This window comes from Ursus arctos, unplaced genomic scaffold (genome assembly GCF_023065955.2).
Source record: "Ursus arctos isolate Adak ecotype North America unplaced genomic scaffold, UrsArc2.0 scaffold_15, whole genome shotgun sequence".
In the NCBI taxonomy this organism is placed as follows: domain Eukaryota; kingdom Metazoa; phylum Chordata; class Mammalia; order Carnivora; family Ursidae; genus Ursus; species Ursus arctos.
The window spans coordinates 32697593-32722818 of NW_026622819.1; the positions used below are offsets into that span (position 1 = coordinate 32697593).

Genomic DNA, 25226 nt, shown 5'->3' on the forward strand with positions numbered 1-25226 from the left:
TTTCTATTTACTCTTAATGTTGTACCTTTTTGCCTTTTCTAAGTTTTAGGTTCAAACACTTTGTCATTTCCTCTTCTCCACCCAGTCCCCAGGGAAAGCCTAAGCCAAGATACAAGGTTAGCCAGGACCCTTCTCCCATGGTGGGCCATGTTCATCAGTCCCAGGCTGATGCCATCTACCCACAGAGGAGCGGGCAATGCCAGGCCAAGTAGTCTGTTCGTTTGCGAAACAGAGATAGTAGACCTCGTCTCATGGCTTCTTGTGAGGCTTTTCTTAGATAATACATGAAAAACACTTAGCACCATACTTGGCACATCGTAAGTACTCAGTAGATGGTAGCTGCTGTTATTATTGGTGATACGGTGGTAATTTAAAATCATAGTGATCTAGAAATCCAATTCCTGGGCTACAAAAATTACTTTGGATTCTTTCCGGTTAGTGATTATTGGTCTGTTCTAAGGCTGTTAGTGCAAAGCTGGGTACTCAGTTTACAAATAAATCCTTTGAGTTAGCAGCCCGTGCTGGCCTTACCCGCTTCCCAGGTGTGAGAAGGGTTTCTTGGATGTGCCCCAGAGGGCAACAAATATGGCACTGCTGGGCACCAAAGGCACTTTTTTTCTCTTAAGGCTGACACCACACAGAGGTGGGGTGAAGAGGCTACGCTGATTTGTGCAAATACATTTGGACAGGAAACTTGTATGTTTGGTAACACTTTGAATATCTGTTGAACTGACTGTGAAATGGAGAGAGATTTCGGAGGTACAGAGAGCCAGCTCAGTGAGAACAAAGGAAGTCATTTTTGGAGGCACAAGGAACTAAACTGGATAGAGACAGGGCAGAGTCGGGCCCACTTTATGAAAATGGGTTATTACCATCCCTAATATTCACCAAATCTGAACTTGAGCAAAAAGATAAATCCAAAGGCATGAAGCCCGCACAAATATATATTTGTTCCTTACTTTCTTCCACCCAGGTCACATGCCTTTGCCTGCAGGCCTCCTCTGCACACCCTAGGCCTCTGAGCACGGCCAGTCCAAAGCCAGGCTCTGTGCTAATGGACACGCCACAGAACGTGTGACCAGGTGGAGGGCAAATCTCAACATATTTGGAAGAATATCATTAATTGTTGTCCTAGTGGAGTTTGGGATCCCAGGGGAAAACACTGTCACATCTTCAAGCCCCCAAGGACAACCTCATGATTAGAGACAACCCTAACTTGCAAAATCAGTATTTTGTGTTTTCTCTACAAAAATATAATTATTTTGAATATCTGGCCAAAATAGCATAAGCCTCCAGCCCGGTTTATCTAGGAAGGGTAGAATCCAAGGAGCTAGGATGTCAGGCTCAGACCGCACCAGTGAGTGCACAAATGTCTTAGCCTTCACACTGGCCCCTGGCACAAAGAGGACCGTACAGACGCACTTTCTGACTCTCATCATTGTTTCTTAGTATTCAGTTCCCAGGCAACTCCTGGAACTATAGAATCCTGACCCCTCTTGCCAGACGCATGAAGCTGTGACAGGAACAGGGGAGACAGGAAGGCTCAGGGAAGGGGCCCGTGCACTGGGCTTTCAGTGGACCAGCCTGGCCTTGGTAACTGAAGCACAAAGGAGCCTGGCCATGTCAGGCCATCCACCGGACAGGCCCGGAGGCAGCCACATGCGTGGCTGTCTCTGCCCCCGACCAGGTGAGCTGGCGGGAGAGGCGGCCGGTGCAGAGCTGTCTCTGCCACCCAGTGGTGGAGGTGGGGCCGGGTCTAGTCTCCTTGCTGGGAGAGGACTCTCCCCCCGAATGCCAACCGCAGGCCCCACAGCAGGAGGCTCTGGGCGGGCCTGTCGGAGATGCTGCGCTCTCGGTGCCTTACTGTGGAAGACTGGGCATGGTGACACTCAATCCCTGAGACCATATCCCCCCACTTCTGTCATCCCCCACACTCACTCCCCTCAACAAATGATCCTGGCCTGTTAGGGGAAAGTGTATTTTCCATGCCAGGTTCTGGGGGAGATGAGAAGGGAAAAGGGCACTGTTAGTTTTTCTTTTTTTCTAGAGAAAAGATTGAATTTTAAGCCGAAAACACGTGATGTGTATGTAATGAAAACAACAGTCCTTAGAACATAAATGATGTTTTATTTTTAGGATTTTTCTTCCAGTTGCTAGATGGAAAAGCATTTGGATGGAAAGTATTTCTTCTGCTCTTTATTCTGATTTTTACCAGTGGTCTCCCTGTACAGCTTTCCTTCCATTTCGCAGGCTAGGCTAGGAGCAAACCCCATACACTTAACTCTTAGCGGTATGACAAGGAGAAAGTAGCTTCTGTAAATTGGCTTTGGTCACCTGCGTAGAAATTCAGCCCAGGGAAAGCAGCCAGAGTCCCTGCTTTGCGAGTCCGTTTGTTTTTTTGGCTAAATTTAAGAGTTTAAAAATAAGTTTTAAATATTTATTTAAAATAAAATTCAACTTTGGTTAATGAAGGGGAGGGCACTGGGAGTTGTGTTTTGAACTAACTGTGCTTCAGAGAAGTGCTTTCAGTTGTTTGCTCTGCGGAACTAATGGATTTGGAATAATCTAAACAAGGTTTTTCATACAGTCCCCACGGGGACATGTCAAAGTTGAGAAACTGTAAAACACACAGAGCTAACCTTCCCATTACAAATGCAGACCTGCTAAGCACTGTACTACGTCTTTACAGTTCAATACTAACTTTTATACTATCCGCTGCACTAAATATGTTTTTTGTCTGTCTTATTATGTAAGAGCCTCATTTCTCTGGGCAATCTTGCTAAACCGGTCTCTTTAATATACTCTTACTTAGTTTGAAAGCCAAAATTAAATAAACCATACTGTAAGTCAATGACTCACCTATCCCTAATTTTTTAATTCTTTTCCTACTACTCTAAACATATTCACACACATACACACATGTATACATATACACACGTACACACATACACATATACACACATACAACACACATATACATACACACTCCCGCATACACACACACATACTTACACATGCCCGTACATACATACACACATATACATACACATGTACACACATACACACATATACATACACACTCCCGCATAGACACACACATACTTACACATACATGTACACACATACATACACACACATATACATACACACTCCCACACATACACACATATACACACTCCCACACATACACACATATACACACTCCCACACATACACACATATACATACACACTCCCTCACATACACACACATACTTACACATACACGTACACACATACGTACACACACACATATGCATACACACTCCCACACATACATTCCCACACACACACACCACTCACATTTCCCATCAGGGATGAACCTCCCTCGCATCCAAGGTTATGCAACTTTTAAGAATCTCAACCAGAATTTAAGCCACAGCTCACTGGCCATGTTACTCCCAAGTTCTTTCCAACAGCTGATGAGCAACTGTCTCAAGGACCCCCTCGTACTACACAAGTTTCCTCCCAGTGCCAAAGAGACCAGCCTGAGAAACAGCTGTAAAGAAGGAAGCCTGTGTTGTCTCCCAGCTCCTCCCTTCCTTCCCGTCCCCGCCTTCCCCGATAGCCTGTGGTGTCCTTGTCGTTCGCTGCTACCCAGCACCCGGTCCTGAGAGGGACGCTCACAGACCTCCGCTCTCTGGCCTACCAGCCCCAGCACCTCAGCCTACACAAGGTCGTTCCTCCCTTCTTCTCCCTCAGCCACAGACCCCCTGGCTTTATGTCTCCTTGACTTATAAACCTTCTTCTCAGCTGATACCCCACAAATAATAAGCAAATAATGACGTACTCCACCCAAGGAGCAATTCTAATTCAAGAAAAGTTTTCCCATTTATTCCATTGCCCTCTGTTCCCCTCACCATCCTCATGCCCGTCCTCGCATACCTCAGTACCTTTGATGACTCAGTTCCCTCCTTCCTGTCCCTATTGCCACGTATTAAGCTTTTACCCATCCTTTAAGATTGCTAGAAACACCACCTCTACCTTGAAGCCTTCTGTGAACAGCCAGAGCAATCATTCCCTCTTCTGAACTTTTAGGGAGCCTAATGAGCACTGTTTGTGAACATAGACCCACACTGCTTTGTAATACAGTTTTCTAATCATTCCTCTGAGGCAGGAGTCATTGCTTAGACACACGTGCAGCCTGCATAATGTCCAGCACAGTGTTTTATATATAATCAATGCTTATTAAATATGAATGGAATGAATACAGGAGACCAAAAAAAAAAAAAAAAGAAAGAAAGTACTCAGATGGTAATTTCTGAGTCTCCTTCGAGCCGGAAGGTAGGAATGAGATCTTATTAATCATTATATCCACACAGTGCTAGTAGCAGATGCAATCCTCCTGTAGGACGTATCTAGTACACACCCAGAGACGGTTTGCTGGACTCAGTCAGTCAGTCAGAGAGATGGGACTTGGGAGGGCGGTGTCACCTTCTAGCACACGTTTTCCTCCGTTCTTGCAGGGGTGGCCTTGAGTCGGGGCAATCCTTGCTTGCTCTGCATTTTTGTTCAGGCCCCCATCGCAGCTAACCAGGGAATCTCCTTTCCCTAAACTCTGCTTCCTTCCCCAGTAACCTTCCCGGCATCTCTTTTCCGTCCAGCTCACACCCTGCCGACGTTTTAGGTCGTCGGGCACATGCTGCTCTCTGTGGAGTGGCTGGAGGCGAATAACTGATGGCGGAATGTGAATGGCAGACGCGGCTTCTCTGATTTCCTCAGTATTCTCCGTGTCCGTCTTTCCTCCGTGATTTGTTTTGCTTGTTTGTTTGTTTTTAGCTGAGCCAAGATGTAGGAAAATATGAACTTGTTTTTTGTAGAGAAAACAAAAAAAGGAACGGATAGGCAAACACATTGATTCAATTCAGCCCATTTTTGCTTCCATTTTTTTTATATTATAATGAAGTGTTCATTCTACCTACAAAATAGAAAAAAATTGCTTTTTGGGTTTGGAAAGAATTTTTAATTTCTGGGTTCATGGCCTTTTGTCTCTTTCAAGGGTGGGGAGAAAAAGTCTAGGATCCCCATGTTTCATAAATGTCACCTGGAGGTCCAGCGTGTTTACAGTGTTCTCGTGCCTCTTCATGGAATTAAGGAGAAAAACCAGGAATCTGGGAAGGAGTTCAGGACCTCAGGAAAACTCCCCCAAGCATAAGACAGCCCTGGGGAGATGGACACAGGGCACAGTGGGTCAGAGTAGGGTGGTAGCCGATTTTCCACCTCAAGGCCCCCCAGATCTCCGTGTCACGCAGCCTGAAGGACCCGGTCGGTGTGCCTCCTGGGTCTCTTCCACCATGAGCTGGGGAAACATCTGGGCCAGAGTGTCACTGTTCTTTGGGAATCTTTATAGTTTGGGAGTTCGTCTTCTGTAGTGTTTGAATAAAGGAACATTTTAAACCTCCCTAAGCCTCGGAACCCGCATCAGTGAAACGAGGACGATCAAGTACCTGCCCACAGATTACTTAATTTGGGAGCTGGCACATCACGTGGTCAACGAACAGATGCTTTTGCTGCAGTACAAGTACCAGCGGCCTCCCGTCAGTCTGCAGACACTGCAGATGGGTCCGCAGATGTGAGACTTCTTGCAAGCGATGCTGCGAAAGTGCTTGCTTGTAAAATATTTGTGTCCCAGCTTATTGAATCTGTCAGGCACCTCGCTTTGACTTAAACCATGGCATGATTTTTGGAACAATTCATCCTTTTTTACCCTCCATTTCAGGAGCACTCAAGAATGGACTCAAGAATGGAAAGAATGTCCCGATTATGTCTCTGCTGGAGAAAACAGCTGTTACTTTAATTCATCTTATACCTCCATTTGGATACCCTACTGTATCAAGCTAACCAGCAATGGTGATACAGTGGATCAAAAATGTTTCTCTGTTGAGGAAATAGGTAAATCACAGGTTTGTGTTTTATTTGACATGGCTTTAGATTAAATAAGCAGGGAAACCTCAGTGTCCAAGTGTATTCAAGTAGAAAGACTTTGCCATTGTAATCAAGGTGAATGGAGGTCTACTTTATAGGGCCTGAGACCAGCTAGTGACCAACAGGGAGAAGGCAGGGGGAATGGAAGCTGACTCTAACATAAGACAACCTGGCAGTAAATGTTGTCAAGAAAAGAATGGGAGCCTTGCAGAGTCTTTTCCTTAAGGAGGTCTTTCAAGCTGGATTGTGTTCTTGGGTACCACCACAAGAGACAAACTCAGTGGACTCCTAAGATTCCTTCTTTACTAATTGTTCAATATAATTATTGTATTCAGATCTGAAATATGCTGACCTTTGATCTCTATCATCGCTGTGATAAAAGCCTAGATTTTCTTTATCACAAAGCATAATAATTCTGGAATTTTATATTTACAAAACAGCCCCAAAATCGGTTTAAAGACATGTTTATAAGATCTCAAGACAAACACTGGAGATAATCAGAGTTCAATAAGCTAAATGAAAGATCTAGACAGATTATCCCTTGCCCATCGTGTGGACACAAGGGGAAATGAAACAAAACAAAATAAACAACTGTAATTGGAATATTTATGTTTATTCTGTAATAGTGTAAACAGCAAAATATAAAGAATCAAAGAAGGACTTTGAGCAGCTGACGTTAGTGCCTCAGAATCTATCCGCAAAAGTTACTCTGTTATAGAAATTGCTTGGAGTTTCTCTGAGCCGTGCTGTCTTTACACGCTTGTGTGTGGTTTCCCAGGCATCAGCAGACTGAAAGAGGCTAAGAGAATGTGGCTAGAAGCTCCAGGCAGAAACAAATAAATCTGATAGCCTGTCAGGGAGAAGAACAAGCCAAAAAGAGAACCCAACTGCATAACTTGGAGAGACTATTCAGTATATAGCCCCGATATCAATAGACATAGCTGTTGAGTAGCTAAACGGGTTGAAGTAAGAATATCAGGTCAAGACCCATGTTCTAACCATGTCCCTGCTAGTAGCTACCCCCACTCATTTCCATGGCTGACTTTCACAGAGGGCCTGCTACACCCTGGATGCTGTGCTAGGTGTGGTGGCTACACAATGAGTAAGATATGGTCAAGTAGGGGAGTCAGGTAAATTAAATAAATAATTGCAGTACTGTGTCTTAGGTGCTGGACTCAAGGTGTGTGGAGAGCATAGTAAGCCCAGGTAGTGGCCAAAGGTACAATGATGACTGGGCCTGAGGGATGAAGAAGTGTTGCCCAGAAATGGCAGGCAGTTCAGTTAGTCCATGAAGCATCAGTGGGAGTTTCCAGGTATACCAGATGGACTGTGTCTTCCCACAACTACTAAGTTCCAAAAGTGACAAACTGCACAGAATATTGAAGGATTCAGGAGCAGTTAGGCAGGCCTGACTGATCAGCCGGAGAAATCATAAGTGGTCTTGTATACCCCACAAAGGAATTTAGACTTTATCTTACTGCCAGGAGGTACATTTGAGGATGTTTAAGCAGGGAAATGACCTGAGGATAATAATAGTTAACTAATACTTACAAAGCCCTTACCTATGGGTCAGGTATAATAACCATGTGAGAGAGGTTCTATAATAATCCCCATTTCACAGATGATGACATTGAGGCTCAGAGCATTTAAAGGGTCTAAAAAAAAAGAGGCTAATGCTGCAATATGGGCAAAAAAGCATCATGGCAGGAGTGGGATGTGGAGGTGCAGGTGGTGAGCAGTGGTTGGACTCCAGGACCATCTTGAAAGTATAGCTGACAGAATGTAGAGGTGCTGAAAGAAAGATGCGTCAAGGAAGAGCTCACTCATTTCATCCTGAGCACCTGGAGGAAAGCAGGCACCATTAACAGAGAGAGGGAAGGTGACAGAGGAGCACATTCTGGGGAGAGGACCAGGGGCTGCCTAGGGATGTACTCAGTCTCAGGTGCTTTTGCAACTCAGAGGAGCTGTGGAGTAGAGCATGTGGCAGGATGTACAGAGGGAAGGGGGGAGGTTATTATGCTTGTAACAGTGGTACAAGCCCTCTCCAAAGGGACCATGTTCCACATCTTCTATTTAAAGTAGAAAGGGGAGGGGCACCTGGGTGGCTCAGTCCTTAAGCATCTGCCTTAGGCTCAGGGTGTGATCCCAAGGTCCTGGGATCGAGCCCCACATCAGCCTCCCTGCTCTGCTGGGAGCCTGCTTCTTCCTCTCCCACTCACCCTGCTTGTGTTCCCTCTCTCACTGGCTGTCTCTCTCTGTAAAATAAATAAAATCTTTAAAATATAAATTAAATAAATAAATAAATAAATAGGGGAGCTTTTAAGATGAAACATAAGTAATGAGTTGGAATTTTTCAATCAAAAACATTTTTATATTTTGGTCTCTTAAAGGGTTAAGCTTCAGTTATCAGAATTCCTCAGTCCCCAACAAATCCAGAAGGGCCAAGCATTACTGCCATGATTGTAGCCATATGCAGCTCAGCTATTTTGCAGATCTCTCCAATTTAATTTCCAAAATGTGGTCATTATTAGTCATATTTGGATTCCCTATTTTTTAAAGTTGTGTCCACTCTACAGGGGCCAATATCATGCTCCTTCAGAGTAAGGTCTGTTTTCACTCTGGTTGAATGCAAAAGGTTCCCCTTCTGGCCACCGGGTTTTAACAGCCAGTTATAGCTCCTCACACTTACATTTGTAGGCAATTCTCTGGCCAACCCTAGGGATCCAGACTTTGCAACACTCCAGGTGACCTGCTACAAACGGTAGAAAAGAAAGTAAATTTTACTCTGTATCTGCAAGTGACTTTTGAAAACCTCAGTACTGAGACCCAAAGAGGAATAATTTATCGGGAACTATCTAGAATGTAAATTTAGATAGAGTTCCTTGCTTTGGAATCCATATTTCTCTTTATTGGTCTTTGGGAAATTGTAGTCTTTGCAGTCCTGATAAGCAGAGTACAGCGATTTACCAGAGAATGTACAGTATGTCAATAGAAACCAAGCAAAACACTATTTCAGATTGTTCATGTGCGGTTAAATAAGAGACAGACAACCCTGACTCATCACCATTTGCGAGAAGAGTACAATGCCTTCCTTCTTATGTCTGAAAAAATCATCACACATGGAAGACAACAAGCTAAGGAGCATTAGCAGAGTCTTTGGAAGGATTGTTCTGGTAGCAATACAGAAATTAATAAAACAAGATCCTTGCCCTAGGTAATAAACAATTTGGAATAAAAAAGATTTCTCTATCCCTGGTTCCAAAAACAGCCACATGTTTAAATACTCTAGGTCTTTGTGACTCTGTTCCTCAGTTTTGAGTTACGATGAATTCTGTGGCCAAAATCCCAAAGCATTAATCCTATCAGGGCTAAAAGAAATGTAAGACATGGCAGATCCTCAAGAAAAATTTTAGATCAGATTTTAAACTTGAAAAGGAATTTTTTGTAGGGGTTTTCTTCAAAGTTAAAAGATCATACTCAAGTCAAAAAAAATGATACTCTCTTATACAATGATACAATGAGTGTGTAATAAGAATATTGGAAGAATTAAGGGTATGAATTAAAACATGCATAAAGTAATTGGTCTCTTCAGAAAAAAGCACTCCATTAAATCAAGCTGTACCTGTCTGTCTCTCTGGGCACTAACTCTGTCAAAATGCACAGTGCAACCAGACCCACCCATCGGCCTCAACTGGACTTTACTGAACATCAGTTTAACGGGGATTCATGCGGATATCCAAGTGAGATGGGAACCACCACCCAACGCAGATGTCCAGAAGGGTTGGATAGTCCTGGAGTATGAGCTGCAATACAAAGAAGTAAACGAGTCCCAGTGGAAAATGGTAAGATATCATTACATTTCACACTTAAAAATGCGTTGCCTTTTCTTCTTTTTTATCAGCAATACTTCTCTCGTTTACAGTTAGACTTCCTTCTGACCTAATTCCACACGCTCGTCTATAGACTCCATATTTTCTTATTTGAGGAAAACAGACATCGTCAGTAAATATCATCATGGAGCTTCTGTGGAAGCCTGAGGAAGGAAAGAAAACTATCTCCCCAGTCATCCTCAGTGTCCTGTTCAACTTTTGAACAAAGTTGTATACTCTAGCTACTTAAGCTATTTTGGGGATGTGGCTAAACATGGGAAGAGTCACGATCAAGGTCAATAGTGAGCTATGGCTATTCTCCCATGATTTTAGTTGCTCCTACTTACAAGAACCCCCCCATTAAAGTCAGTTCATAAGTGACTCCAGGAGGAAAACAGAGGAAGGGAGTTTGTCCCCTAGAGGTTTCAGAAGGATGTTTTGTTACATACCTCAGGGAAGAATCGAGCTAAGAGGTTTTTATGTAGTCGAGTGGCGTGGTGATGGTTGACCTCTGAACTCCTTACCTCCTTGACAAATATGTGGGAACTAGACACTTAGATAAGTTCCACATGGCACACAACACGGAGAAAAGCAGGATTATCTTGCTGTTCCCAATATAACTGATTCTAAATCAGTCTAACCACAGAATCGTAGCCCTGGCCAAGCCAAGTGGTTTCTGGCCAATCAGCATGTCGTGCCCCTGGCCTGGCAGATTCACTCCCAGAATTTTGAGACAACAGACCGTTCAGGGATCTGCTGAAAAAGAAGCCAATTTTGTCATTAAAGTTAAGTTCGGAGCAGCTGTGAACAGTTAAATACTGGGCTTTGAGGTGCTGTTTTCAGCATCACTTTAATTTAGATATCTGTTCCATTAACTTGGTGCAAAAAAGCCCAGTTGGTCGCTGAGTCACGTAAGACTTTCTAAACTCAAGTTTCAGTCAAACGCTTACTCAGCAACCAGATATTGAAATAACTACTGTGCACAAGGCACCGTGCTAGGGGCTCCAGGGAGCAGTTCTCAGAGTGTGCACTGGTGGAACCCCTGAGGGTCCCTGAGACCCTTTTGCGGAGTCCACAAGGTCAAGAGTGTTTTCATACTAATACTGAAACGTTATTTCCCTGTTTTCACCGGGTTGAGATCTGTAGCGATGGTGCAAAAGCAACGGTGGGGACACTGCTGCCCGCTGAGCGCCATCAAGGTGGTCATTCCAAACCGCACTGACCGTCACCACACTCGCCAGCCGCCCCGACCATGCGCGTACGGTAATGGGGGAAAGGCCAGCCTCACACAAGAATGGTCTTGAGGAAGCTGCACATTTTATTAATTTCATTAAATCTCAACCTTTGATGATGCAGCTTTTTAATATCCCGTGTGACACATGTTGAAGACACGTAGCGTGCTCGTGCGGCGTCCTGAGCTGCCGACGGTTGTCTTGATAAGGCGCTCGTGTGGCTGGGTTGCCGGCTGCACCAGCTGCTTTTTTGCACGGAACACCATTTTTACTTGAAAGAACAACTGATAAACTAATGGATGGTTATTCGTAGTGAAGTTGGCAAGGATTTGGCAAACATTTCTTGAAAAGGAAGTAAGTGGGCTTATCAGTCCAAGAAAAACGGTCGACAGCAGTTTTACCAATGAAACTTGAGCTTTCAAAGGAAAATTCGAATTTTGGACAACTTGCGTCTGATCTGCAGCAGTGAGCTGGAGAGCTTTCCCAGTCTTTGAAGACTTTCCTGATGAGACCGATTAGCTACAGTGGTTTTTTACATTGTATAATAAAAACGTGTGAACATTTAGAAAGTTTGCATAACTCAATGAGCCAATAGTTTCCAAGTGACAAATACATGATGTAACCAGAACCATGTGTGGGGAAATGATCCATTCAAAATGCTAGGCGGAAAGGTGGACTTTAATGTAGCAAGGTAGGAAAGATACATTGGTACAGCTTCAGATCCCACGCTGCAACTAACCTTTAAGTAACTACCACGCTTACCATCCTAGTTTGATCCATAATCCTATCTGACTGGATTAATACAACGTCTCCCGAGCAGGTCTTATGTCTCTGGTGTTTGACACGTCTGATCCATTCTTCACTCTGGAGCCAGAGTAATCATTCTAAAATACACTCCCTTGCTTAAAGTTCTTTTCATAGACGCTCAAAAATATGCACACACTTAAGTCCACGTTTTACTTGTATGATTCTGTGAGTCTTGACAGATCCATAGAGCTTGGTAACTACCACCACAATCAGAATACAGAACAACTTATCATAACTTTCAAAAAACTTCCTCATGCTGTCCCTTTGTAGTCAGATCCTCCCCCAAACCGAACCCTTGGCAGCCACTGATCTGCTCATCTCTGTAGCTTTGCCTTTTTCAGAAGTCATTGGAATGGAATGATGTAATAAGTAACCTTTGACTCTGGCTCCTTCACTCCTCATAATGCATATGAGGCTCCTATTGCTGAATGTAACATTCCTTTTTCTCGCTGAGAGTGTTTCATCATACTGTAAAACTGGTCAGGCTCACTCTCTCTGTTTCACATGGTAGTTGTATTTAAAAAAAAAAAAATCCATTTGGTGGAAGCTAGTTGAAAAATAGAAAGGACCAGATGAATGTCAACACACGAGGGCACTTAGCACAGCGGTTCCACCCTGACCTCATTACCGCATTCCACACTTGGACATAGCCACTGGGATGCCTCAGTGACATCTCAAAAAAGCAACGTGTTCAAACCTCCTCCTACTTCCCCCATCTCCCTCATCTCAGTAAATGACAACATGTCCATACGGTTGTTCAAATTTAATCCAGAATACTGTCCTGACATCTATTAGTATCTTACTCTTACTCCTTATATCCAAATAATCACCAATTCCTATGAATTCATGCTCTGAATCATATCATGAACTGGTGTCGTTGTCGCGGCTTTTCTGGATCAGCTCAGCGGCCTCCTATATGATGTCTCTGTCCCCACTCCTTCCCCCACTCTGAACCACTTTCCATGGAGCAGAGTGATCTTTGCAAATTTCATAGATTTCTGAGATGTCTATCTATAGACATGTCTATAAGCAAATATTTCCTATTTTTTTATCCAATAGAAGGTCACAATTCTGAACTATCCCCAGTACTGAATTTTTCTGTAGGCAGTCTTATTTAATACTGTAGGGCAAGAAGTGCCAATGGGCACTTTTTCAAAATTAACATGTCTTAGGAACTTAAAAAAACTAGCACCTGTTGAGTTTTGGTATCAATGTTGAAGAAGACTATCCCCATGGGCGCCCGGCTGGCTCAGTCAGCTGAGGATGTGACTCTTGATCTCGGGGTTGTAAGTTCAAGCCCCACATTGAGTATGGAGATTACTTAAAAATAAAATCTTTTTAAAAAGAAGAAGAATATTCACAGTTATCTGAAAAGGCCATTAAAATATCCCAACTTTTCTTCACTATATATCTGTGTGAGAACAGATTCTATTCAATGCCCTTCAACCAAAACAACACAACAGATTTAATACAGAAGTAGATGTGGCTCCTTTCCTCCACCATCACAGTGTGTGTGGTTGACTATTCCTCGCCATGTCGTCTCACAAGACTTTCAGGATCAAGCTATTCCTGGCCAAGAAACAAAAGCAGAATCATGCCATTCCCTAGTGGATTTGGATGAATATTGGTAAAATCAGGTACAACTCCAGGAGGAGGCGTTGGAGGAGAACCAAGCTGTGTCTCTAAGGGATCGCACATGAGACGGCACACATATTAATGCTGGATGAAGGGAGGTGTTCCTATCCTATTACTCTGTAAACATCACTACTGCCTGAACGATAGACATGTTTTATCCGGGAAATGATTTTTCTCTGTTACTATGCTTCTGCCATGGTCAGCTGGTTGAGTAATAAACATGTGAGAACTTTGGTTAGGAAAAAAAAAAAATACAGAAGCAGATGTAAAAATACAGCCATCTTGGGGGCGCCTGGGTGGCGCAGTCGTTAAGCGTCTGCCTTCAGTTCAGGGTGTGATCCCAGCGCTCTGGGATCGAGCCCCACATCAGGCTCCTCCACTAGGAGCCTGCTTCTCCCTCTTCCACTCCCCCTGCTTGTGTTCCTTCTCTAGCTGGCTGTCTCTGTCAAATAAATAAATAAAATCTTTAAAAAAAAAAAAATACAGCCATCTTGTATTATATCAGCCATTTTAGAGAGACTTGCCGAAATGTAAAAATGTAAAACTGTGTCACTCTTCTCGCAAAATTATATGTTGTTTTGGAGAATACAATAATTTTTTTAATTAATATTACTTTAATTTTAAAATTTAAAAATTTGTTTCAATTTCTAAATGGTAAATATTTGATAAGCATAACCCAAATAAACCCAAATCTTTAGGCTTCTCAGTAATTTTTAAGGGTATAAAGGAGTCCTGAAACAAAAAGTTTGACCGTCCAGGAAAAGCAACGATGTGAATCCAAACGTTACTGATCAGAGTTTCAACCCTGAAAGTCCATTGATCTAGCTGGATTTCAGTTGACGCACAGGTACGAAGCTCGCACCCTGAGCCGGGTCCATGGGAGCATGGGGCTCAGTCGATTGACCATTCAGGTCTGCATCCCAGCTTGGCTTTGTCGCACTTTGTATCGCATCTCTGCTAAATCTCATTCGATAGTCCAAAGGGGTCAGTTAACTTTTACTTCGCTTAACTTTTATAGGTGAAGTTTCCAAAGAGCAAGCTGTACGTGTGTGTGTATATTTGACTATGATTTGTTTTGGTGTGGAAATATGGTTTTTTTTCTGTTCTTATGCCTTCATACAAGACTATAATATCCCAAAGGGTAGGCAGCATATCCGTAATTTTCTTTATAGTTCCACCATTCTCCATAATAATTCTATTATGCTTTGATTATATAGAATATCTGACAGCCTAGTACAAAGATATAGCTTCATTTCTTTAAACAAGTCTATTATATCTTTGGGTTTATACCACAATAACTTTGAGGACTGTGATTCATGAAACAGAATGCTTCTTTACAAAGTTATTTGCCTTGATCTTCCTTTAAGAAGCAAACTCCTCCAGTGCATTTTATTTTTTTCCTATTAGAGCCTTTTATTCTGAATTTGTTAGTACTTCAAGAAAAGGTCTTTGCCCATAATTCACTGTGCCCCGAACTTATGACACCAACTTGTATTTGGCCAATTAAGAACATGGCCAAACTGCATTCTTCTTAGGCCTATTCAGCTAATAAGTGGCGCTTTACTGATGGTTTCTTTCATATAATCTTTAACAAGAACTCCTAAGTTGCATTGATTATGCCCCAAGAGATCAGAGACCGATGGTAATTCAGGTGAGCAACTGAAAAGATTCATCAGCTTCCTGTCCCGCTCTAGCCAGATTTTCTGGAAAACCTTGGGAAATGACTGAAATTCCCCACCAATCTGAGACTGCAGATGAGTTTTTACAACATTAACTGGGAAAAACAAGATTCCCAACATGGCACCCGGCAGACCTCTATAGATAAAATCATTGTCAAATGAGCACTGCGAGTCATTGGGGTCGGCAGATGCTCCTTAATGGGACCTCGAAGGCCAAAGAAAAGACATTGCTGAATCCATTACAAAAAAGAAGAGGTACCAAACCTCTATAATACTCTCCCATTCCATAGCATCTGAGTGCCTTGAAAGCCTGGTAAGTGTTTGTAAATTTATCATGATGCTTGTGGTCTTGAAGCAATGTCTGAACTCTTTACAATGGAATGAGAATTGCTTCTGTTGTCTCTGCAAGTACTGAGGTCGCACTAGGGGTTGCTGACTCAGCGGTGCTGATGCGCTTTCGGAGAAAACGAGACAAGTCCTCGTACAGACCAAATCTAAGTGCCAGTGTAGGTGTATTCTGCATCAGTGGGGGAACGATTCCGCAGTACAAGTTTTGAAAGCCAGCCCTCCTCAACTGAAGCCCTGTGTCCCAGGTTTTGATTCCATACAGCTGCCGAAAAGAGCACCTTCTGAGTGGGAAATGTGATCGCTGCATTGTCGAAAGCTGCACAGCAGCCACACAAATCATGCTTCGTTTCACCAACATTTGCAATAGGAGGTGATAGATCTTGTTTTAAAGATGTTAGGATGGGCGGCCTCTTTTCAGGAGCTTCTGAATCCACCATGTTGCTTAAGAGCTTTCCTCTTCACGAAGGATATTTTCAACCTGTAACACCATCTGTGCCTGGTGTTTCGGGGGGATGGTAGTTTTTTGATAACTGTCTCAATTTCTTCGATTGTTACTGGTCTGTGAGGTTCTTTCTTCTGTAGTCAATTTTGGTACAGGACTTCCTGAAATATCCAGGTTTCATGACAGTCTTGCCACAGAAAGAAAACTAAAATAGCCAACGGCAGCCATCTTTCCGCTAGATCATGCCATTGCAGCGCCCAGGCTGGTGAGGCGGCGAGTAGGGGCTGTGCAGGCGCTGGCCGTGACCAACACCCAACACCCCCGAAATGCATTTTAAAATATTATCTACTTAACAGAAATTCATTTTGAATACAAATGTAGAAACACATTAATAGAGTTCATTGCATCGAGTTGTCTCACTAACCAATCAGCTTTGTATTTTGTCTTGAAAGATGGACCCTGTATTGTCAACATCAGTTCCAGTTTACTCATTGAGACTGGATAAGGAATATGAAGTGCGTGTGAGATCCAGACAACGAAATTCTGAAAAATATGGCGAGTTCAGTGAAGTGCTGTATGTAGCACTTCCTCAGATGAGTCCATTTGCATGTGAAGAAGGTAAAAGATTTAAAATGGCAGCCAACATGGCTTTTGTCAATAGAGTAATACATTGCCTCCATTGTCAAGGTGTTGTTCAGATCATGATCCATTAGCATCAAATGTCAGGGCGAGAGACCTCAAGTTCACTCTTTTTAACAAATATTATTCATTACAAAAGTGGAAGGAGAACTTAGTCTGTGATGATTCAGTTCAGGAGCTGTCCGGAGGTAGATGTAAGTTACAGAGGGGAAGAGGCATTAAGATATTGATGGGGGTTAACTCTGGATATCAGAATTTCAGATGATTCTTTTCTTTATACATTTCTATATTTCTAAAGATTTCTATAATGAGTTTGTTTCTCATTTATAGTCAGAAAAAAATGCTTTTCAAATGCATAGTGAAGAAATACCAGATGCATATGGATGGATGGATACGTGACATCTAAGAGAAAGCCTTATTGTATCAGCATAGGTAGTCAATGGCAGCTGCTTATTGGTTTTAGAAAGGTTAGGTATGGCTTTTACCTGGAGACAGGCTTTATAAGTAGCATGCTAGTTATGTGCCAGAATGACATGGAACATTTGAAGGCCCTATGTAAGAAAAATACAAAGACAATTCAAGTTCGAAGAATTCAGAGTAAAAGAATTAGAACTTTTGATACAGAAATATGGAAGTCTGCTTAACAATGAAGAGTAAGTATATAAAGTTATCCCTCCCACATGGGTATTAGCTGCAGTGCCTCTACAATGAAGCACAGAAGGTGTACAGGGCTATGTATGAGGAGCTGAGGCTTGCTGATAAAACAGTCCCAAGCTACAGAGAAATTAAATTTCTATTTCTGCATTGATGCTACAGGCAGAACCCATGATACTAGAGAGCACTTAAATGAAAATGCCTGTAGCACCATTTTTTCTAAGTTCTAGTTAACAGGCTTGTTCTTTTAAACAATATTTGATATAATGAAATTCTGATTTTAAAAGTACATTTGCAGGGTGCCTGGGTAGCTCAGATGGTTAAGCATCTGCCTTCAGCTCAGGTCGTAATCTCAGGGTCCTGGGATGGAGCCCCAAGTCGGTCTCCCTGCTCAGCGGAGTCTGCTTCTCCCTCTCCCTCTACCCCTCCCCCCACTTGTGCTCTGTCTCTCAAATAAATAAATAAAATCTTTAAAAAATAATAATAAAATAAAAAATACAAAGTACATTTGCCACTCACCCTTTAAGCTTATTGTGATGCCATTTAATTCAATTAAGCATAGATCTTTTAACTGGTTCTTCCTTACATGTTTAAAAAAAAAAGAAGAAGAAGAAGTTCAGGGTGCCTGGTTGGTTCAGTCAGTTAAGTGTCTACCTTTGGCTTAGGTCATGATCCCAGGGTCCTGGGATTGAGCCCAACATCGGGCTAGCAGGGAGCCTGCTTCTCCCTCTCCCTGTGTCTCTCCCCCTACTTGTGCTCTCTCTCTCTGTGTCAAATAAATAAATAAATCTTTTTTAAAAATAATAAATAAAAATAAAGTTCTAGCTTTGTTTGTCCCTGAATATGTCATTGATATAAACTTACAGATATCATAAGATACAAAATGGCGTTCCCTCCTCCACTAATTCTTTATAATATCCATAAATATCCCCCATGGGGATTTTAATAACTGAATAAGAAAGTAAAAATAACAAAGGAATATTACAACATAAAATCCTACCTTTAATAAAGCAACATTAAAGTAAATTCCACCTGTCTTTTCATGTAAAGCAGATAACCCTGATGAAGAGGTGGAGTAAAGGGAACCCTCCTGCACTGTTGGTGGGAAGGTAAATTAGAGCAGCCACTCGGGAAAACAGTAGGGAGTCTTAAGAATAGAGTATTAAAATGCGGAGTGTTAAAAATAGAAATATCGTACAATCCAGTAACTCCACTACTGGGTATTTACCCAATGAAAACACGAATTTGAAAAAATATATATAACCCCATGTTCATTGCATCATTATTTATAATAGCCAAGATACAGAAGCAGCCTAAATGTCTATCAGTAGGTGAATGGATAAAGAAAATGTGATATGTATGTATCATGTATATATATAATATATATGTATATATACATACAATGGAATATTAGCTATAACAAAAATGAAATCTCACTATTCACAGCAACATAAATGAATCTAGAGGGTATTATGCTAAGTGAAATAAGTAGGATGGAGAAAGACAAACACCCTATGTTTTCAATTATATGTAGAATCTCAAAAAACAAACAAACAACAACAACAAAGCAAAATAGAAACAGACTCATAAACAGAAAACAAACTGGTGGTTGCCGGAGGGGAAGACATGTGGGAGAACGGGTGAAATAGATGAAGGGGATTAAGAGGTACAGACTTCCAGTTATAAAATAAATAAGTCATAGGGATGAAAAGTACAGCATAGGAATGTGGTCAATAATATTGTAATAGCGCTGTATGGTGCAGGTGGTACCTACAGTTACCATGGTGAGCACCGCATAATGTATAGAATTGTCGAATCACTATGTTGTACACTTGAAACTAAGAGAACGTTGTATGTCAACTATATTTTGATTAAAAAGTGGAGAGCCCTGGGAACCTACTGCAGGCAGCCAGTAGGCACTTGGTCTTAAGAAGTGAGGTTGAAGCTTTATGAACAGATTCCCCCAATTCTGCTACCAAATAGAAGATAGGAGCCCCAGTAGTGATCTTCTTCTGGCAAAGGATATTTTGTAAGCCATCAAGTATATGTCTGCATATCTAAGAAGTTTCAGTCATGATTCAAAAATAGGAACTCTGCCCCGATCTTTTTGATGGATCCTTAGTCTGGAGGATAAAAAAATATTACCATACAAAAGATGATAGATAGATAGATAGATAGATAGATAGATAGATAGATAGATGATAGATAGATGATTGATAGATGATAGATAGATAGATAGATAGATAGATAGATAGATAGATAGATAGATATAGATAGATAATAGGTAGGTAGGCAGACAGACAGACAGACTCCTGGGAGAGAGAAGGGAGAAAGGAAGGAAGAAAGAAGAGCGGAGGGGAGGAGAGGAGGGGAGGAAAGGGAAGGGAAGGGAAGGGAAGGGAAGGGAAGGGAAGGGAAGGGAAGGGAAGGGACAAAGGGAGGGTGAACCAAGTGGACATCATTTGGGTAAAGTAGTATGCTAACAAGCAGCATTTTTTTTCTAGATCTCAAGCCACTAATGATACACCCTGAACACATAAGGTGCTTAAAACGGTTGTTGTGAACTTTTTATATAAACACGGATTGTGCTTAAACTGTTTGCTTTTTCTTCATTTTGATTTTTTTTTCATATGTGAAAAGATTTGAAGAAGTGGACAGAGGTGTTTTTGAAACAGAAAATACTCCTACATCATTGCATTCCGTTTTAGTGTTTATCAAGAGAAATCATTGACTTTATTAGATGAATACAAATTAAGGAATATTTTTTATGTGAAAAAGGAAGGTGAAATGTAAATGTCAACTATTCCTATGAGTGAGATAATATTCTTGTGTGTTTCAGATTTCCAGTTTCCATGGTTCTTAATTATTATCTTTGGAATATTTGGGCTAACGATGATACTATTTTTATTCATATTTTCTAAACAGCAAAGGTAGGTGTGAAAAAGTATTTAAATGTTTTTGCCAGTGTTTAGATTTCCGAATGTGTTTCCATTCATTATTTGATATTTTCTTTTGCAAATCATGAGTGAAAATTTTAATTAGTGCAGTAAAATATTATCTCTAGTTATACATTTACCACTTTGTTGTGTTCAGCATAGAGAATTCCCGGGTGTCTGTTCGATCTGGGACATTGTATAGGACATTCGGAGGCTGAGGCTGGTGGCCGCACACCTTGTGATCGGCACCTCCTTAACAAAACTGTCATCTCAGAGCTGCCTCTTGATCTCTTCAAAGTCCTCAACAAACTGGCCAGTTCATTCTAGGACAGTGAGGCGGCACTGAACCGTTAGCTAAGTTTGACACAGTCCTAACAGACAAGCAAATTTAAGTGCCAAACGAAAGCCACCTAGTAAGTCAATCTAATAAAGCCATTTTAGACTGCATAGGATGGCGTTTTCAAGTAAATCTGGGTTTTATTGAAACTATTAAATTTTATTTAAATTATTACAAATGACCCACATTTGTAAACACAGCTAAAATTCTGAGTTTGAAGAGATTGTATTCTCTTGGTGTCCCAAGACTCAGGTTCTAGTTATTATTCTTGCACTGCTGTTTAATGTTGTTTGAGTCCCTTCACCTCTCTGGGCTCCATGTTCTCATGGGTAATAAGACATGTTGGATTCTATGACCCTGAAATTTCCCTTGAGCTGTATGAGCTGTCACTCTATTTTTCTTCCTGAAAGAAATTCCACACAGACTACAGGATATTGTAATACAAAATATAGGAAAAGTTACCTGTACCGATTGCAAATTTTCTTACATTTAGAGTATTTTTTAAGTCCCCTGGGTTCATTTTGCCCCTTCTCCTAGAACAAGGGAGACTAACACTCCCAGTTTGCCTGGAACTTTCCCGGTTTGAGCAGCGAAAGTCCCATGTCCTGGAAAACCCCTCAGTTCCAGACAAACCAGGGTGGTGGGTCACCCTACCTAAAATTGAAGACATTTTCTCCAGCTGAAGCCAAAAGACATCTGCAAATTGAAAACAGTATCTATGTGAATACATTGCAAAAGCTTTTTTAATTAGAGTTGCATCTTCACTTCTATAATGTAAACCAATGGGAAAGCAAAATTCATTCTGCAGAATATGATTTTGCATCTAGCTTTTTAGCAACATTTCTTTTATAAGCACAAGTATTATAAAGCAAGACAATACAGTTTTCAGTTGTTTGGGAAAAAAATAGTAAGTACATTTATAGAATCTTAAGTAATTTATATAGTTAAGTAATGCCAACCACAAAGGAGCCAAATTATTCTGTTGATTAATTTGAATGTATTGATCTATACAGTTGATGGGCTAATTTATATGTGTCTACATATACCCACTATGTATATAAAGTAATTCACTCTTAACATTAGCTGTCAATTTTGAGTCATTGTGAAGGCCATGTAAATTTGTTATGTTGTTTAATTATATTAGCTTATAATTATATTAGACAATATTTTTAAAAAATTCACTCAACAAAGAGGATTTTAACGAAAATATATTAACCTTTGTATAAGAGTGTTCCCTAAGGATAATGAAGCTCTTAATTTTGACGCTTAGTCAGAATTACCAAATTGTAAAATTGCTCAAAATCTTTATTGTACTCTCAAATTTCCTGTACTAAATTAAGTTCTTTGTAGAAAAGAATTAGTTTTGTTCTTTCATTTGCCCATAAAAACCCTGGTCTCAATTTCCATGTTCCAATGAAAGGAGAAAATAGGAGAAAACATTTGTCAGCAGGTGTGGAAAGAACATGAAGTTCTAATCATTAAAATGATACTCCGAAGAACACGGTACTTATGTTGGCCTTCCCCAGAATGTTAGGGCTCGAAAGGCTTCAGGTCCTCCTGTTGTTTGAAGTGTTGAGTCCAGGCCACTTTTCCCTTTCCAGATCACTAAGAATCAGCTACAGTGAGATTTATAGTATAATTTGGATTTGAATAAAATGACAGCAGAGTCACAGAGTTTCATGCCAGGTTATCCGTACGCTATTCTCAGTCATTCCCACCGTACAACTCACCCCAGCCTTTGAGCTCTTACTAACCAGAAAAGAAAGAACTGGATTGGCCTAGAACAGAGGTGCCAAACCAGCCACCCGAAAGCCAGACTCGGCCTGCAGACCCTAATGTGTTGTTACTTTATGTTATATGGATTTGCTACAAAGTGTTTACACACTAGGGAATTTCCACACAAAAATCCAGATTTCCAGGGAATCTTTATCAACGGAAAGATCTAGTGAAACTCAGTTGACATTCCTGCATGGCAACGTGTGCTGAAGCAGAGGACCAACCGTTCCATTCTTCCATTCAGCAAGGGCCTGTGTTCTCCCCATCCCTCCCTCTGATGTTGCAACAGGCCTGCTTCATTCACTTGCATGACCCGCTTGGATCCTAAAGGCCTCGGGGCCCGTGACCCTAGCATGAAGCCCGCCATCATGCCCAGATAGCTAGCATGTGCCTAAATGCATCATCCTCTGCGAAAGCGAGAGGCACACGTAACAGAGTCCAACATCAGACATTCGGGAATCTTTGCTTCCTGTCATTACAATTATGTTGCATTTTTCTGTTTTTGACATTTAAAATATTCATTGAGAGACGCAGGGCCAGATAACACAGCAGGATGACAGAAGGCAAAGGGCCTGGGTTTTGGAGTTAGGTACTTTGGATTTGAGCCCAGCTGTGCCAGGAATTTGTGTATGATTTGAATACATTCCTTAAATCTTTAAATCTTTCCACAGGTAGTGTTACCTGCCTCCCTAGTAGCTATAAGAATTAAATAAAATGTTTAATGTATGGTGTTCAATAAATTTTACTCTCTGGCCCTTTATAACAGAAGTTTGACAAACTTCTGTTATAAAGGGCCAGAGAGTAAAATTTGTAGGCTTTTGGGGCCATGCAGTCTAGGTCACAACTACTCAGCTTTGCCACCGTAGCATGAAAGCAGTTATAACAACGTGTAAACTAATGAATAGGACGGTGTTCCAATAAAACTTTATTCACAAAAACAGAGAACAGACCAGATTTGGCCTTCAGGCCATTATTTGCCAGCCCACAGGTTAGTGCAAAATATATCTTATGGTGTCTGGTTTATCAGAGGCATTCCAAAAAAATGGTAGCAGTTATTATTAATAATTTATTTATAGTTTTCATATATCTCCTATTCATCAGTAAAATTTGGTTTTGTTTTGTTTTTAAAGATTTTATTTATTTATTTGACAGAGAGAGAGAGACAGCCAGCGAGAGAGGGAACACAAGCAGGGGGAGTGGGAGAGGAAGAAGCAGGCTCATAGCGGAGGAGCCTGATGAGGGGCTCGATCCCATAACGCCGGGATTACGCCCTGAGCCGAATGCAGAAGCTTAACCGCTGTGCCACCCAGGCGCCCCAGTAAAATTTGTTTTAACACTTGCCCCACTAAGTAAACCTAGTGGAGGCTACTTACAGCAATTTAAAAAACAGAATTCGGCTTATTCCTTGGTTAGGTAAAAAGGCAGATGGAAATATTGAGAGAATGGGTCCCCTATTGAATAGATTAGACTGTCCATTCCCATTAAGTGGAATATCAGCTAATAATTCGATATCCCAAAAGCAGTTTATCATCCCTGCCCAACAGTGGCATCTCTGACTTGTAGGGTTTTTTAAAACAATAAATGAGTTGACTGGAATAGCTAATCTCTGAGCTTTTTTCCAGAGCTGCAATGTTAATTTTAAGACATAAATTCCAGTTACACTGTTAACGAACTAGATAAATGAGGTATTCAAATTTATTTTTATTGAACACCTTCTGCATGCCAGGAATTGTTCTAAGTGCTAGGGATATGATAAAGTGCAAGATAGGCAGGATACACATTGAAATGAATTATGGTCAAAAATAATTTAAAGGTTTCCTGCTCAGTGGGGAGTTTGCTTCTCCCTCTCCCTCTGCCTGCTGCTCCCCCTGCTTGTGCTCTCTCTCTCTCTGTCAAATAAATAAATAAAATCTTTAAAAAATAATTTGAATATTTAGAACAGAAAATTTAAGTGCATCATAGAATTGGATATGCAGAACCATATGGATCAGTTAGAGATAATTCAAATTTAGTCTTTCCCAACTGTAATGAACGCTGCAATGACACCTGGTTTATGAGATCATCTTAGATAATTTTATAATTAATGTGAGCTGTGCGGTGCAAACTTATCTCAGTCCATCCTTTTTTGAAGGTGCAAATAATTTTGATTTCATATGAATTGGCTCTTTTTTCTTTCTTTTTCTTTTCTTTCTTCTTCTTCTCTGCAAACTATTGATGAGATGTACATTAAAATTACCATCCTTATAGATGAAATGGAAGTTGGCTTCAGATGGAATCAAATTTCTCATTCCCAAATACTAATGCTTGCTCTTGATAAAGACATGAGGGGAAAAAAAAACTAGGAAACCATGTTTTATTTAAATTGACTTCATGTGAGGGCTTTTTTGTTGATTTCTGTTCTTTTTTTTTTTTTCTTCTATAGTTTTTCCTCATCATTTACTACTTACTATTTTTCTTCCTCATATTCTGCATTATTGTGGAGCACCAGGATATTTGGAATAAGTAGTAGTGCCACCAATAGTTTATTCCTGTCTTTTGAAATAAGAGAATTATATAACTCTGCAGATATGTCAAACCAAAATTTCATTTGTTTTCAAGGATTAAGATGCTGATTCTTCCCCCGGTTCCAGTTCCAAAGATTAAAGGAATTGATCCAGATCTCCTAAAGGTACTTAATAAGTTATCTAAGTGACAGATCACACTAATCAAATGCTACCTGTGTTGAGAGCTTTTGCAAGCTCTGTGTATCCCATTCCATTTTTTAACCCCTCTGGGAAAAAAAAAAGTTTCAAAATAATATATCTTAAAATTATGAGAATGTCTTGTATATTTAAGAGTTCTACACTCATGTGTTTTTTATTATATGGTTTTGTTACTATTGTTCTTATTGTAACCGTAATTTTAGTCTC

General features: G+C 40.9%; 1 protein-coding gene and 2 pseudogenes across 7 annotated transcripts in view; 2 read left to right on the top strand and 1 right to left on the bottom strand.

Annotated features, from left to right (window-relative positions):
* Positions 1-25226, top strand: part of GHR (growth hormone receptor) — a 250364-nt gene that overhangs the window by 222052 nt on the left and 3086 nt on the right. For all 7 annotated transcript variants that reach the window (XM_044387059.3, XM_026506895.4, XM_026506893.4 and 4 more), the window contains exons 5-9: positions 5758-5930; positions 9627-9805; positions 16428-16593; positions 20108-20198; positions 24916-24985. In XM_044387059.3, coding sequence (XP_044242994.2) covers positions 5758-5930; positions 9627-9805; positions 16428-16593; positions 20108-20198; positions 24916-24985 — 679 coding nt within the window. The remainder of the gene's footprint in view (positions 1-5757; positions 5931-9626; positions 9806-16427; positions 16594-20107; positions 20199-24915; positions 24986-25226) is intronic.
* Positions 13306-13651, top strand: LOC125283375 (60S ribosomal protein L39-like; annotated as a pseudogene).
* Positions 15083-16196, bottom strand: LOC113260945 (mitochondrial nicotinamide adenine dinucleotide transporter SLC25A51-like; annotated as a pseudogene).